The 15,736-nt window shown below is 49.8% G+C and overlaps 2 protein-coding genes across 2 annotated transcripts in view; one reads left to right on the plus strand and one right to left on the minus strand.

The window, feature by feature from the left end:
- Positions 1-9,603, minus strand: part of TIAM1 (TIAM Rac1 associated GEF 1) — a 446,951-nt gene extending 437,348 nt beyond the window's left edge. Inside the window, exon 1 of the mRNA XM_033232292.1 lies at positions 9,433-9,603. The gene's annotated coding sequence lies outside the window, so the exon portion shown is untranslated. The remainder of the gene's footprint in view (positions 1-9,432) is intronic.
- A 157-nt stretch (positions 9,604-9,760) lies between these two features.
- Positions 9,761-10,867, plus strand: LOC117096756 (the record flags this gene model as incomplete). The annotated part of the gene is given in 4 exon segments (XM_033234144.1): positions 9,761-10,063; positions 10,065-10,105; positions 10,527-10,543; positions 10,546-10,867. Coding segments are annotated over 4 exon segments (441 nt in total), but the record flags the coding sequence as incomplete, so codon positions are not given.
- Between the last annotated feature and the right edge of the window lie 4,869 nt (positions 10,868-15,736).

Here is a 15,736-nt window from a genome sequence, read left to right on the forward strand (position 1 = left end):
CCAGAAAAAGGAGTGAAGTACTGATACATGTTACACTATAGATGAACCCTGAAAACATGACGCTAAATGAAAGAAGCCAGTCACAAAAGACCACATATTATAGGATTCTATTTCTCGGTAATGTCCAGACTAAGCAAATCCACAGCAACAGAAAGTAGATGAGTGGTAGCAAAGTGCTGGGAGGAAAGGTAGAGAAAAGAAGTAACTGTCAATGGGTACAGGGTTTCTTTTGGGGTAAAGAAAGTGTCCTAAAATCAACTGTGGTGATGGTTGTACAACTCTGTAAATATATCAAAAACCACTGAAATGTCTACTTTAAAAAGAGGTGGAAGTGTAGCTTAATAACACTGTTGTAAAAATAAAAACAATCTATAGAGAAAACCTAGAAGATTTAATCATGATTACAGAAATACAGTATACCAACATATTACCACTCCTGACTGCTGACGGAGCTGGGGGTAGAGCCAAGAAGAAAGTTAAGGAGAAAAAGAGAAGATCAGGACATTCATTTCTAATTTCACAAGGGCAAAGTCACCGTCGTTGGTTGATGGAACTAAATTAAAGGTCTATGTCAGTAATATAAAGACTAAAGAATAATCAATTTAAGAACCATAATGTCAGGCGCAGTGGCTCATGCCTGTAATCCCAGCACTCTGGGAGGCCTGGAGGAGGGTGGATCATGAGGTCAGGAGTTCAAAACCAGCCTGGCCAACATGGTGAAACCCATCTCTACTAAAAATACAAAAAAAAAATTACCCAGGCTAATTTCTAGCCTATAAATATGGCTAATGTAAATGGTGGCAGGCGCCTGTAATCCCAGCTACTCAGAAGGCTGAGGCAGAAGAATTGCTTGAACCTGGGAGGCAGAGGTTGCAATGAGCCAAGATCATGCCACTGTAGTACTCCAGCCTGGGCAACAGAGTGAGACTCCACCTCAAAAAAAAAAAAAAGAAAAGAAAAGAAAAAGAACCATAAAAAAACAGACGCCATGGCTCACACCTGTCATCCAGAACTTTGGGAGGCTGAGGCAAGAGGATCGCTTGAGTCCAGGAGTTCACGACCAGCCTGAGCACTATAGCAGAACCCCTATCTCTATAGCAAAAAATTACAAAATTAGCCGGCCATAGGGGGATGCATCTGTAGTTCCAGCTACTCCAAAGGCTGAGGCGGGAGGATCACTTGAGCCTGGCTGCTTGAGGCTGGAGTGAGCCGTGATTGCACCACTGAACTCCAGTCTAGGCAGTAGAGCGAGACCCTATCTCAAAGAAAAGAAAAAAAGAACCATAAACATAATTATCAAAAATGTGGAGAAGGAAGGAGGTAGGTGAGATGAAATTGTCACTCATCATAACGGGAAGCTGAGAATTAAATCATATATTCATATTATTTAGAGATATAATCACTAGAAGCACTAAAAACAAAAATCAACAAATGTAATTGTTTCCAGAGAATATCAAGCTGGATGGAAATAAAACAGGGCCACAGCAGAAGGCTGTTACAATACTTTTCAATAGAAGTGCATCTGTTCTGAGTCTCTTAATGCTATATGGAATTATTACTCTGTCCTTTTTTTATTTTTTGAGATAGAGGCTCACTCTGTCACCCTGGCTGGAGTACAGTGTCATGATCTCGGCTCACTGCAACCTCCGCCTCCCAGGTTCAAGCAATTCTCCTGCCTTAGCCCTCCTGAGTAGCTGGGATTACAGGCATGCACCACCACACCCAGCTAATTTTTTATTTTTAGTAGAGACGGCGCCCAGCCTGCACACTGTTTTTAGAATCAAATCGACCTCTGCATTACTTGAGTGAAGTATCTGCATGAAATAAGAATATAATTTATGTCAGAAAAAATATTAAACTAGATCATTATTACTGAGTATAACTGTGAATTAAGTGTGATTTAAGCAAAACCAACTCAAGTTTGATAGACAAAAACTGAGTCCCTACTACAAAAGTAGCTAAGACATACAGGTTGGATCCTTAAGAGAACAAGAAACCTCCACCAGGCACGGTGGCTCATACCTGTAATCCCCAGCACTTTGGGAGGCCGAGGCAGGCGGATCACCTGAGGTCAGGAGTTTGAGACGAGCCTGGCCAACACGGTGAAACCCTGCCTCTCCTAAAAACACAGAAATTAGCCAGGCGTGGTGGCGGGCGCCTGCACAGCTACCAAGGAGGCTGAGGCACAAGAATGGCTTGAACCTGGGAGACGGAGGTTGCAGTGAGCCAAGATTGTGCCATTGCACTCCAGCCTGGGTGACAAGAGTAAGACTCCATCTCCAAAAAAATAAGAACAAGAAACCTGTAGAAAGTCCCTACCATACCACATGTAGGGTAGGCCGTAAGAATCACCATAAAAAGGTCAAAATTCTGCCATGGCAAAAATGAGCATTCCAATGCCTTAATAATTTTGGGATCCAAAGAAAATTTTAGGTGAAAGGAAGTGCACATGGCACCCCGTTCATCTCTCCACCAACCAGCACAGCCGACCCCAGTTAGAACACACTTTGAAACCAAAAGGCAGATGCTGCTAATCACCAGTACAAAGCAGAATTTGCCATCAGAACAGTACTAGATAGAGTTATTTAAAACATACTCAGAGTTACAGCTGGGACACTTGGGACACAGGATTCTGAGAGACCAAAGTGGGTCATTTTTGAGCATGTCAGGTGGTAGAATTAATGATGACACCAGGCAACAGGCAAAAAGGAGGAGTGTCCTGGGATACCCCAGGGAGCTCAGGGCCTTAGCAGTATGGAAATGCACCCCTGTGGTTATCAGAACCCAGGGAGCCTACATTATGCTAAAGAACCTGCCCTCCAAATTATCACTCTCCAAAGATATCCTATGTCCTGTGAGGAGATAGAGATGCACATTCTGCAAGAAGAAAAGAACGTACACTTTACTCCAGTTGGTTGGGTGAGGCTGATGTTAAGTTTCAAATAAAACAAAACCCACATAAGATCATGGCTAGAATAAGCCCCGTGGTTCCCAGCCTCTGAAAACACTGCCCAAACAGTGAGTGGGAACGAGCTCAGGAGACCCTCCTCGACTTTCCTGCAAGAAATTATCATTTGCTTGGAATGCGGCCACCCAGCCCAGTTGATGGCCAAAAGAGGTTTGGGTTGATAGAGATCCTGTCCCCAGGATCTGAAGAAGCCCTGGAAGATGAGGCCATGGGCTGCAAAATCTTTCCCAACAGACACTGGAGGCCTCCAACAAGGCTCAGAGGAGAGGTTCTGCAGGGCAGACCCTCACCCCTACCCCAAGGCCCCTCAGACTCAACAAGCAGATGTCACTATTGCCACGATCCCACCTTCCCTCCCGAGCAAGCAATGGGTAGCAAATCCTGTTCGCCCCATTTCCATGGTCCCTGACACCCCCACTTCCCCCAGCAGAATGGATTCCAAGACCCATTCCTCATTCTGACCTCCCACTGCCCTCAGATGATGTGGTGGCTTTCTGGGGCTCATTATTACCCCTGCAGAGTGGGCAGACGAAACCAAGAGCAGGAACTAGGATTGATGGATTGATCTACGTTTACAAGGTTGGCAGCTCTCAGGCAAGGTGGGAGGGATAGTGGAAGGGAGGCAGGAGAGCGCTTCTTTGGAAACAGGCTTTGTAAAGGTAGGATTTTTTGGCAGGATATCCTGTCTTCCTCATGGTCACAGAGAAGCATGTTTTGGGTCTTTTAAGGAAAAGCAACTGAATCCTCATAGCCCAATCTCCAATCAGCTTCTCCACTCATTCCAAGCTTGGACCCTCAGCCCCGCTGCCTCCCAGTTAGACCTTTCTCCCAGCACAACTGCATTAGAATCCTTTGCTCTTGGCCGGACGCAGTGGCTCATGCCTGTAATCCCAGCACTTTGGGAGGCCGAGACTGGCAGATCACGAGGTCAGGAGATCGAGACCATCCTGGCTAACACGGTGAAACCCCGTCTCTACTAAAAATACAAAAAATTAGCCAGGCATGGTGGCGGGCGCCTGTAGTCCCAGCTACTCGGGAGGCTGAGGCAGGAGAATGGCGGGAACCCGGGAGGCGGAGCTTGCAGTGAGCCCAGATCGCGCCACCGCACTCCAGCCTGGACACTGAGCAAGACTCCGTCTCAAAGAAAAAAAAAAAAAAAAAAAAAGAATCCTTTGCTCTTGGCCGGACGCAGTGGCTCATGCCTGTAATCCCAGCACTTTGGGAGGCCGAGACTGGCAGATCACGAGGTCAGGAGATCGAGACCATCCTGGCTAACACGGTGAAACCCCGTCTCTACTAAAAATACAAAAAATTAGCCAGGCATGGTGGCGGGCGCCTGTAGTCCCAGCTACTCGGGAGGCTGAGGCAGGAGAATGGCGGGAACCCGGGAGGCGGAGCTTGCAGTGAGCCCAGATCGCGCCACCGCACTCCAGCCTGGACACTGAGCAAGACTCCGTCTCAAAGAAAAAAAAAAGAAAAAAAAAAAGAATCCTTTGCTCTTTAATAAAATCGTACTCTAGTGGGGCAGAAGCTGGAATAAATAATACAGGTGTTATTTTTTTAAAACCAAAGACACTTTGGTTTTGAACCTCTCTTTCATCTTTCTTTCATGGATTCAAAGTGGTCCCAAACAGGAAATATCCATATTATACTTCGGTTTTGCTAGGTTCCAAAAGGCTGGGACGCCCCCGCTCCAACTACACCCAAGTCTTCCTTTATAGAAAGAAATACTTGGTGACAGGATGAAGCCTCAAAGGGCCCTGGGCCCATTCTGAAACCGAGATTGTGCTCAGCTGAAAGAAACTTCCTCCCACAGAGTTCTTCGATGAATCATCACTCTTTGTTTAACATCCTCTGAAAGCAGACAATTGATCAGCTCTCAGATCATTGCCTGCGTGGTACCCCCACCCCCTCCATCTCTGCAATCATTTCAGTGAGCTGAGTCCCCACTCCAGGGCTCTGCGGTAGGATGCAAAGTCTCCCAGCTGTGCCTCAGCCCAGGGGGAGAACCTCTTCACCTAGTGAAAGAGCTTCAAGGTCTTCTAGAAGAATCTCACACAAGCACTGGAGGAATCTCTGCGGCTTCCCATGCCCACAGTCTAGGCCCGTATGAATTTCTTAATGAGGTCCCTGGAGACCACAGGAACAGGGAAGGTCTTATGCTGGAGGGTGTGGAGGACGGTGCCAGAGGTTGGGAAGGGAATGGAAGGGAAAAACTCCACCTAACTATTAATATCATGTACCCTTTTACACTAGAGCATTGTTTTATTTTAAAAAACACTATGTTCTTTGCTGAGTACTGCTTTATTTCTGAATGTCTCTTTTCTTGTTTTTTTAATAAGTGATTTGGCCTACAATGATGATGAGAGAGAATTTGTTCTTTTTTTTTTAACACAGGAGTTATAGCATATATAAAATGGAGTATTTAGAGATGAAAAGCCTTGAAGTTTAGAACTGGGAGAAACAGAAACGTTTACTAGAGCCCTGCTAATCTGATTTTTCTGGTCCTGAATTGAGGAAAAAATAAAAAATAAAAAAACAGAGAGACACCCTTAGAAACATACCTTCTACCTATTTGCTTAATTTAGAAAGGAAATGTACATGTAAACATACATGTGTATATAATACATACACACACCCCCAGTGAAAGTGCGGTTTTCATACAGAAGACAAAACGACTGGAGATCGTAAAACAAACAAGGTTCTTTCTTTTTTTTTTTTTTTTTTTGAGACGGAATCTCGCTCTGTCGCCCGGCCTGGAGTGCAGTGGCCAGATCTCAGCTCACTGCAAGCTCCGCCTCCCGGGTTTACGCCATTCTCCTGCCTCAGCCTCCGGAGTAGCTGGGACTACAGGCGCCCGCCACCTCGCCCGGCTAATTTTTTGTATTTTTTTGTAGAGACGGGGTTTCACCGTGTTAGCCAGGATGGTCTCCATCTCCTGGCCTCGTGATTCGCCCGTCTCGGCCTCCCAAAGTACTGGGATTACAGGCTTGAGCCACCGCGCCTGGCCTACAAGGTTCTTTCTTAACCACGAGCCTGAGTCCGTGGTGTTCAGCACCTTCATGGGAATCTGCACCTGGCCCAGAGGAACTGAATTCTCTTCCTGGCTTCTCACTCCCACTCCTCTGCCCTTGACAAACAGGCAGAAGCCCCCTCTCCCGGCACTGATTTCTAGGCAAGGCTTTGATAGGACTCTCATGTTCTCACCTGCCTTTCTCATTTGGAAAAACCAGAGGCTTCTACTGCACATCTATGAAAGGTTGTCTCACAAAACACGTTTCTCCTTTAGACAATACGATCCTTGCAGAAATCGCAGAAGTGTTAACACATGCACCTAGTAGGCCCTCAGCAAACTCTTCCAAGGAATTCCTGCTCAGGGCTCCAGAATGCCTGGGGTTCAGTGCGCACACGAGAACTGCAGGAATCTGGTGGGAAGGAGACAGGCCCAACGCTTTTCCTTTCTGGTTTAGAGGGGGAGGGGAGGAGAGAGGAGCAAGGAGAGAGAACTGCAAAGGGAAAGGAGAGGAAGTCTTTGTCCGGGCTCTTCGGATGAGCATTAGAGTAGAGTTAAATTGTCAGCTAATGAGATTCCCTAACCACGTGCTCCCTTTTAAGTCTAGGCCCCCAACTGATTTGAGCCCCACACAACAGTAGGGGGGAAAGAGGCCTTCAGCATCCCTAAGGGCGCGAGAATTCCCAGAACAAGTACAAGAAGGATGGGAATCATTTCTGAGAGCTCAACTTTAAATAGGTTATCATATTTATTAATTGATATATAGCAATAATGCTACTGGCCACGTTCCACATCAACAGCTGAATATGGGGTTCACAGGAGTCAAATTCTACTCAGGGTAACTGAGGCAGGCCCAGGGGAACAGAAGAGACAGAGCGCAATCCTGAGGGCTTCTCCAACCACTGGATAGCCTCCAAGTCGAGTTTATGTTTGTTTGTTTGCTTGTTTTGGCTAGCAAAGGCCCCTGGGGCCTACATTCAAAGAATGTGTTGTTGGACCCAATAATTTATTCCAACAGGCAAAAGGGTGTTAAAACAGGAAGTTTTTTTTCCAATAAAATTTTAGTCTGTCGTTAAGCCTGAGATCATCTTTGTAAACTATTTATCTGATTAAGGACTGTTATTATTTTGCTTTGTTTATTTCCACATGAAACTGATTTTTTCTTTTTGCCTAAAGAAAAGTAGCAGTGCAGAGCTAGTGGAGGAAAAACAAGTCAAAACACATTCAGGACATTCTGAAGATATTCAATGAAATTGATTCTCTTCCTCTACCTTCCCTGCTTAGTCAACAGCCTCTTCCTGAAGTTTTATTTCTCCCCTTTTCAAAGGTAATAACTTAGCAACGTCGATGTTTACCACGCAAAGGCTTCCATCCTCCCCAGCCCGGCTTTTTACCTTGAGATACAAAAGAGCATATGCTGGAAACCAGCAATTTACCAAACTTCTTCAGCTACAAGGCACAGCTTAAATTTCATCTCTCCTAGAAAGTGTTCCCTCCCAGCCTCCAGACATCTTTTTGTTCAAACCTCCCTCCTTCCTGGACTTAATCACTTTCCACAGCAGTCATTGGTTCACGGGCAACTGCCTTCCACCTGGAAGGGTTTTTCCTTCTCCAAACCCAGGTCTGGGTCGCAGCAGAGTCTTGAAGAAGAAAGAAGAAACAACTAAAACCTAATGGAAATTCAAACACATTTTTAAAAGGGCTGCAAGCGATTAGATATGTCTAATTAAACCTAAGGCCAAGTAAAACAAGTCCTGTTTGAGCTGAGAACAGCAGTCCTTCATGCCTTTTATAATAAAAAGAAATCGGGGTTGGAGGAGTGAAGAACGCAGAAAGGAAAGCGACAAGGGGTCATCCTCTATTACAGATTTCCCCTAACACAGAATAACATCAACAGGAGTCTAATGTTTCATACGTGGCTGTCACTGTGCTATGAGGTTAATCTATATGGTCATTTAAGCCCCGCCCCCTGGAGATTACTCTTTATCCCCACTTGACAGATGCGCAAACTGAGACTAAGAAAGATAGAGTAGCTCGGCCGGGATCACCCAGCTTGTGAGTGACACCGGGCAGGTACTGGAACCCGGGTTGGTTTGACCTCAGCGCACAGGCTCTCAACCTCTGCTCCAACTCAAAAAGTATGCGCCAAGTCAGCGTGCAAGGGTAACCCGATCCGGACGGCTCTGGCTAGGGATGCAGCACAGCTGTCCCGCGGGGCCGCGCGGGTGTTACCGAGGCGGGCACAGACTGCACAGTGTCCCCAAGGGCTCGCGCGCGTCCTTCAAGACCTGCCAGCGCGCGGGAAAAGGCAGGCTCCGAGTCAACCTGGGCTGACCCGGGGGCTAGCCCAGAAGATGCGACTGGAACCGGGTGAGCGTGGCCGAGTCGGCGCCCCGAGGGCCGCCAGCCTGGGCCCAAGGCTGGGACACGGGCGCCCCCGGGTGCAGGGGACCTAGAGGCGCCGTGCGCGGCGGGGGCTGGGCGCGAAGGCGCCGAGACGGCATCTTTCCTTTGCAGCATCCCGCCTCGCGGCCAGGGGGAGGGGGCGTCACCTGACAGCGCGCACCAACTTCTCCAGGTTCGGAGGGGGCAGGCGGCAGACGCTGGGGCTAGGGGCGCACGGCACGCTGCTCTCGCCCAATGGCGAGGTCTGTAAACAAAAGCGGGCCCCACGCGGGTCGCCAGCCGGGTGGCGAGGGGCGCGGCGAAGCAACATCGCAGCGGCAGAGCTGGTGAGAGGGCGAGGCGGGGACGGGATCGGGCGCGGGGACCCAGGGCACGGCCCCGGGACCCTGCCGCCCGGATGAGGCATTGTCTGCACACCCGCAGGATTCCGCTATAAATGGCCCCCTCCGGGGGTTCGTCGCGGGTCCCAGCTCCGTGCGCCGGCCCTCGGGCTCTCCGCCCCGTGAGCCCGGCCCCGAGCACGGCACGGATCGCCAAGGTGAGCGCCCAGGAAGCGTCGCCGAAAAGCCAGGCCCGGAGGTGCCTAAGTCAGGGACCAAGACGCAAACATAGACACAGGGACGCACACGCACGCCCTCCCCGAAGTTGACAAAAATCAGCCGATAAAATACAAAGTGCCGCGGCCGCCGCAGGTCAGCGCTGACCTCCTGCTGCCGAGAGGACCGAATGCCGACGTCCGGACGCTGTCATTTCCATCCGGCGCCGGGCACCTGGGCTGCACTGTCTCGTCTCCCTCCTTGGCGCGAGGGATGCCTCCTCCTGCCTCCCCTCCCCGGATCTCCCCACCTCCCAAGTGTGTGAACACGAAAACAATACGTGGAAAGCCCGATCGGGGGGAGCTAGGACCCGCCGGGAGCCCCAGTGTGCGGGAGATGGGGGTCAGAACGTGCCCGGCACGGGCACTGAGGCTCTGGGCATCCTCGCCGCCGTCCGCCGGGGGCGGCTCCGGCCGGACGCCCGCGCCCCCCAGGTCCGCAGTACTCACCCGCGACGGTCGTCCGGGATCTCCGCGACGGGGCCGGGCACGATGCGGGGCCGCCGGGCCCCTGGGGCTGCGGGCGCCAAGGCGTTCGCGGAGCTGCAGAGCTGCGCGCCCGACGGCGGCGGCGCTGCTCTACCGGCCAGGCTCGAACCCGCTCGCGGTCTGCCAATGGGAGCTGTCAAGGCGCCTCCGCCGGCGGCCTCGGGGGCCGGGCAGCGGGAGCCCGTGGGAAACCGAGCTCCGATTGGGCCGCCTGACAATCGCTCCGCCTCCGGTCAGCCAATCCGAGGCGGCGGACGCAGGAGCGGGGCGTTCGGAGTTGGGCTGGTGAGCGACTACGGGCGCACGGCGAGTATCCGCGTCGCAGCCCGGCTCGGAGCGCGCGGCTGCAGGGGTGCGGGCCGCGCGCGTTCCGGGGATGCCTTCCTGCGAGGCTCCGGCAGCGGGGCCAGGGGAGACCTCCCGCAGGCAGCGGAGGGGCGGCGGGCCGGTGGACGACCAAGGAGCCCCTAACAAAGCAGCTTTGGGAGGGCTGGAGGCCTCCGCCTCCCTCGGCGATAGGTCCGCTAAGCTGCCCGTCACCCCGCATAGGTGGAGGTGGCCAATGGCGTGCACAGACGGATCTCGAGTTGGCGCGCGCGCGCGCGCGGCTCGGCATCGGTGGGATTGGTCGGAGGTAAAGGATTTTCCTGCCACCTAAGGCGGAGAGGAAGGGGGATCGGAACAGGGGAGGCAAAGAGTCAAAAAACGTTGTGCCTGGGACAAGTGGTCTGGCTCGGGAGGCGTGTGCCTGGCTCTAGGGGGAGACAGGAACTTTTTTACGAGAGAAAAAAATCCTAACGCAATCCCTTCCCCTGGATGCCAGAGGATGTTAGACCCTAACCAACCTCCAGGTAGGGCATGGTGGCCTTCACCAGAGTCCAGGACTCCCAGGGTTCACTTACCGTGCCCAGCAAACGAACTTGGATTCACAGCGTGGGGCTTGGGCCTCATGTTCACCTACTGGGCAGAGTAAGTGACTGGGGCAGGGTTCACGCAGACTTCCTGGGCTCCTCTGTAAAATCCGGAAACAACCGTTGGAGTTTACCTGTCGCAAGGCTGTGGGGGACGCGGAAACGAGACGCTGGCGGTAGAGCCTCGAGCGAAACCTTTCCCTACAAGAAGCCAGAGCTTCCTCCTGTCCTGAAGAGCTCTAGACTTCCCCGTTTACAACAAAGGCTGGGATGTGTGTTCCTTAGACCTTGATTCCATACACACACGTTCGCCCCCCGGGCTGGGAAGGTCTGCGCTCCCGGGGTGATCTTGTTGAAAACAAAAAGAATTGCCCACGATGTGGAAGATAAACCTAAACTGGAAAACTGAAAGCCATCCCTGATTCTTCCTTCTCCTTAACCCTCTCCCATCCATTTTTGTTAACCTTCCAAACCCATTCCTCCCATCCTCTCTCACCTGGGCCTCAGTAAAGGGCTCCTCCCATCGTCCTTCTGTCCCAGGCTTTGCCCGCTGAAATCTGTTCTCCACTTTGCAGAATGATCCTTCTAAAAAGAAAAATCCCATTTTGCGCTCTCAACTCTGGGTCTCTTTTCTTTCCCCAGAACATGTTCACCCCCAGCCCCTCCCTTCACTTCACTAATTCCTACCCTTCTTCAGATCCCAGCTTGGCCGCCAAGGCATCTGTGCAGTAGGCGTTGCTGAACTCCTGCTCTGCAGTACCTGCTCTTACAGACCCCGGGAGGCCTCCTGTACCCTGTCAAGGTTAGATGTCACGTTTCCACTTCCAGTGCTTCCACCCCCTGTGCTCCCCTCACAGCCTGTATTACACGGGGCTGAAGTTGCCTGTTGCACTGCAGCCCTCCATGGAAGCTGGAATCTTATCTATCTTCCTTGCTGGATCCCAGTCCTAGCACAGTGTTTGGCACATTTGGGGCACTGAAAAACATGGGATCAATGAATTATAGAGCAGCTATAATTATAGGCAAGAGCTTTAAGGATTTGAAGTGCTGCTAAAACATCAGTTTGAGAAGAATGGGTAGCATGGTAGCTCTTGAAGGGATGCGTCCACCAGGTTCCACGATCAGTATTGCAGGGAAGTTTTTAAGTCAAATTTGAGAGATTTTCCAAAGATACCCCTTCCAAAACCAGCCTCGTTTCACCCAACATCTTGGAATGGAGAATAATTCCCTTGCGAAGCTTTTCATCCCAGGACAAAGAGCCATTTCTTGACCTGTTACAGGCCACCATTTAGGGGAAATACATGTATTTGAAAATGAATAGAAGGTTTTTCCCTAAGGATGTTTAGAAGTACATCTGGCCATCGTTAAAAGAACAGACCTTGGAGTCAGGTTGCCTAATTTCAAGCCCCATTGCTTTCTAGCTGTTACCTAGGGCAAGTTACTTCAGACCTCTGTGCTTCATTTTCCCCATTTAAATGAGAAAACAATAGTGCCTCATGCCACAGACAGTTGGTGTGAGGATGAATGCGTTAATATTAACAATGTGCTGGCCAGGCGTGGTGGCTCACTCCTGTAATCCTAGCACTTTGGGAGGCCGAGATGGGCAGATTGCCTGAGCTCAGGAGTTTGAGACCAGCCTGGGCAACACGGTGAAACCCCATCTCTACTAAAAATACAAAAAATTAGCCAGGCATGGGAGCGTGTGCTGTAGTCCCAGCTACTCAGGAGGCTGAGGCAGGAGAAGTGCTTGAACCCGGAAGGCAGTGGTTGCAGTGAGCCGAGATCACACCACTGCACTCCAGCCTGGGCAACAGAACGAGACTCTGTCTCCAAAAAAATAAAACAACAACAATTAAAAAAAAAAAAAGTGCTTAGAAGAGTACCTGGCATATAGTAGCATTTAATAATGTTTACTGAATAAATAAACAACTTGCACTGGACATGTGCGTGATGGGTAGGGAGTCCTCATGCGTGAGTGGCAGGTTACTAGAGGCTTCCCTGGAGGTGAGTAATGGGATCTCTCTTCCCTGCCTCATCTGAGGGCTGCTGCCTTAGGGTCCTTCTGTTACGGAGGTGACATTATTGTAAGGTGAGCTTCAGATGACTCATCACAGCAGCCATCTGATTGCCTTGTGCCTAAGATGTCTGAAAAGCACTTGAGATGCAGAATCCTGGTAGTAGGTCGGCTGGGTTGAATCTGAGCTCCACCACCTACCAGCTCTGTAGCCCTGAGAAGGTTACTTAATCTTTCTTAAGCCTCACTTTATTGATCTTTAAAATAAGAGTAGTAACACCTAACCCGTAAGGATATGGAGTCAATTAAAAAGAGGTCACGCATGGCACATGGTACAAACTCATCAAAGTTAGTGATCGGGTTCAGCTAAGTGAGTGAGAAACAGGATAATAACATTTCATTAAATGGTTGAAAAACCTGGATGAGGCCGGGTGTGGTGGCTCATGCCTGTAATCTCAGCACTTTTTGAGGCCGAGGCAGGTGATCACATGAGGCCAGGAGTTAGAGACAAGCCTGGCCAACATGGTGAAATCCTTTCTCTATTAAAAATACAAAAATTAGCCGGGCAGATAGTGCACACCTGTAATCCCAGCTACTTGGGAGGCTGAGGCACGAGAATTGCTTGAACCCCAGAGGCAGCGGTTGCAGTAAGCTGAGATCCAGCCACCGCACTCCAATCTGGGCAACAGATCGAGACTGTCTCAAAAAAAAAAAAAAGAAAAACCTGGATGAGACAATGCAGGAGAAATACTCACTGCCCATGGAGGAGATAGATACATAGAAAACCACTGTTCAGGCCCTTCTCTCATTCACTTTCTCCCTGAACCCCACTTGCCTCAACATGTCAGTACTTTGGCTCTCAGAATCTACTCACAGCTGACTGTGGGAGGCTTTGTTCCCACAATCATGGTGCTGGGTGCTGCCACTGAGGTTGACAGATTTAAGCCAATCCAGCCTTTGGGTACCTTTATTTTATTTTATTTTATTTATTTTGAGACAGAGTCTTGCCCTGTCACCCAGGCTGGAGTGCAATGGCAATCTCAGCTCACCACAACCTCCACCTCCCATGTTCAAGCGATTCTCCTGCCTCAGTCTCCCAAGTAGCTTGTATTACAGGCACGTGCCACCATGCCTGGCTAATTTTTTGTATCTTTAGTAGAGGTGGGGTTTCACCATGTTGGCCAGGCTGGTCTCGAACTCCTGACCTCGTGATCCACCCACCTCGGCCTCCCAAAGTGCTGGGATTACAGGCATGAGCCACTGCGCCCGGCCTGGGTACCTTTCTTGACCTTGCAAACCTAAAAAGCTGCCGCAGGCTTCTGTACTGTTTCTTGTCTCTGCCCTACACAGTACATCGCTGCTTCACACTGGCAAAGAGAATGGGGCATTTTGATTAAAATACAGACAAATGCCATCTGGCCAACTATTCTCATATCTTGTCTCCTGAGGGCACTATTGACATCTAAAGAGAACATGGAATTGGCATTAAAGGGAAAAATGGAGTGGTCAAAGGCAGAATCAAGGTTTAGGGCAGGAGAATGAGCAGAAGTTATGTTTTTAGTACATGACCCTAGCTGCAACTAAGAGTCAACATTTTCTTCCCCACTGGTTATTGAAAGGCTGACTAAGTACAACCATAGCTGAGTTACATCAAATGGTCTTCCCCACGAAGAGACCTACACATGCACTCTGGGCAGCCATGCCTCACTTGTGTTCCTGAGCTGGTCTTTCCCTCTAACAGATTCTTCCTCAGGGTTAGACTTTGACCTGTTTAATTCACTGCTCTATTCAAGTGTCTCAAACAGTGCCAAGCTCATAGTACGTGCTCAATAAATATCTATTGAATGAATGAAGTTTAGCCTTCTGCACTCTCTCTGAGAAGTTTGGGACTTAATTATTTTCTTTTCTGTCATCTATTTCTGGATGCCCTCTTTGAAGAAAGGACAGGAGGCAGCTTATACAAAAATAGATCTTGGGCCAGGCGCAGTGGCTCACACCTGTAATCTGAGCACTTTGGGAGGCCAAGGCAGATGGATCACCTGAGGTCAGGAGTTCCGACATCAGCCTGGCCAACATGGCGAAACCCCGTCTCTACTGAAAATACAAAAGTTAGCCAGGCGTGGTGGCAGTCGCCTGTATTCCCAGCTACTCAGGAGTCTGAGGCAGGAGAATCGCTTGAATCTGGGAGGCGGAGGTTGCAGTGAGCCAGGATCACACCACTGCACTCCAGCCTGGCAAGAGAGCAAGACTCCGTCTCAAAAAAAAAAAAAAGAAAAAAATAGGCCAGGTGTGAAAAAAAGAAAAAAAATAGGCCAGGCATGGTGGCTCACACCTGTATCCCCAGCATTTTGGGAGGCTGAGGCGGGAAGATCACCTGAGGTCAGGAGTTCAAGACCAGCCTGGCCAACGTGGTGAAACCCCATCTCTACCAAAAAAAAATTAGCCAAGCGTGGTGGCCTGTAATCCCAGGCAGGTGCCTGTAATCCCAGCTACTTGGGAGGCTGAGGCAGGAGAATCGCTTGAACCCAGGAGACGGAGGTTGCAGTGAGCCGAGATCACGCCACTGCCCTCCAGCCTGGGCAATAGAGTAACATAACGCTCTGTCTCCAAAAAATAACAAAAAAAAAAAACCAAAATACACAGGCAGCCAAATTAACCTTCCTTGAGAGGGTCTTGTGATGCATGGCAACGTCTTTTCCCTGGGTAAAGAACCTTGTCGCGAGTTCCTTAGATTGTTGATTTACTTACTGATGAATGCATAACCCACTGACACTGAAAAGTATGCTGATTTCTTTCTGAGTCATAAAGTTTCACTGATTGTCTTTCAGGGGGACATTTTAGCCTGTATGTTGCAATCTGTAGCCAGTTCTTACAGCCTCTGTATTGCACCCTCTAATGGCAAAGGACAACCCCGGTATGAAGAGTCTCCCTCCCTTCTCCCAAACACCTTGTTACAGACTCCAGAACGCTCCCAACTTTGTTGATGTGACTTGCCCCATCATCAGTCTTCACATGTGGCTTCCGAGAAGCCTTGATCAAATTATTTCAGTCTTAATTTTGGTTGACATTATATATATAGATGTGTGTGTATATATATATATGTTTGTGTGTGTCTTCTGTTGGTTCTGTTTTTTTTTTTTTTTTTTTTTGAGACGGAGTCTTGCTCTGCCACCCAGGCTGGAGTGCAGTGGCCGGATCTCAGCTCACTGCAAGCTCCACCTCCCGGGTTCACGCCATTCTCCTGCCTCAGCCTCCCGAGTAGCTGGGACTACAGGCGCCCGCCTCGTCGCCCGGCTAGTTTTTTGTATTTTTTTAGTAGAAACGGGGTTTCACCGTATTA

The sequence above is a fragment of the Trachypithecus francoisi genome, unplaced genomic scaffold (genome assembly GCF_009764315.1).
Source record: "Trachypithecus francoisi isolate TF-2019V2 unplaced genomic scaffold, Tfra_2.0 Lachesis_group14, whole genome shotgun sequence".
NCBI classification, from domain to species: Eukaryota; Metazoa; Chordata; class Mammalia; order Primates; family Cercopithecidae; genus Trachypithecus; species Trachypithecus francoisi.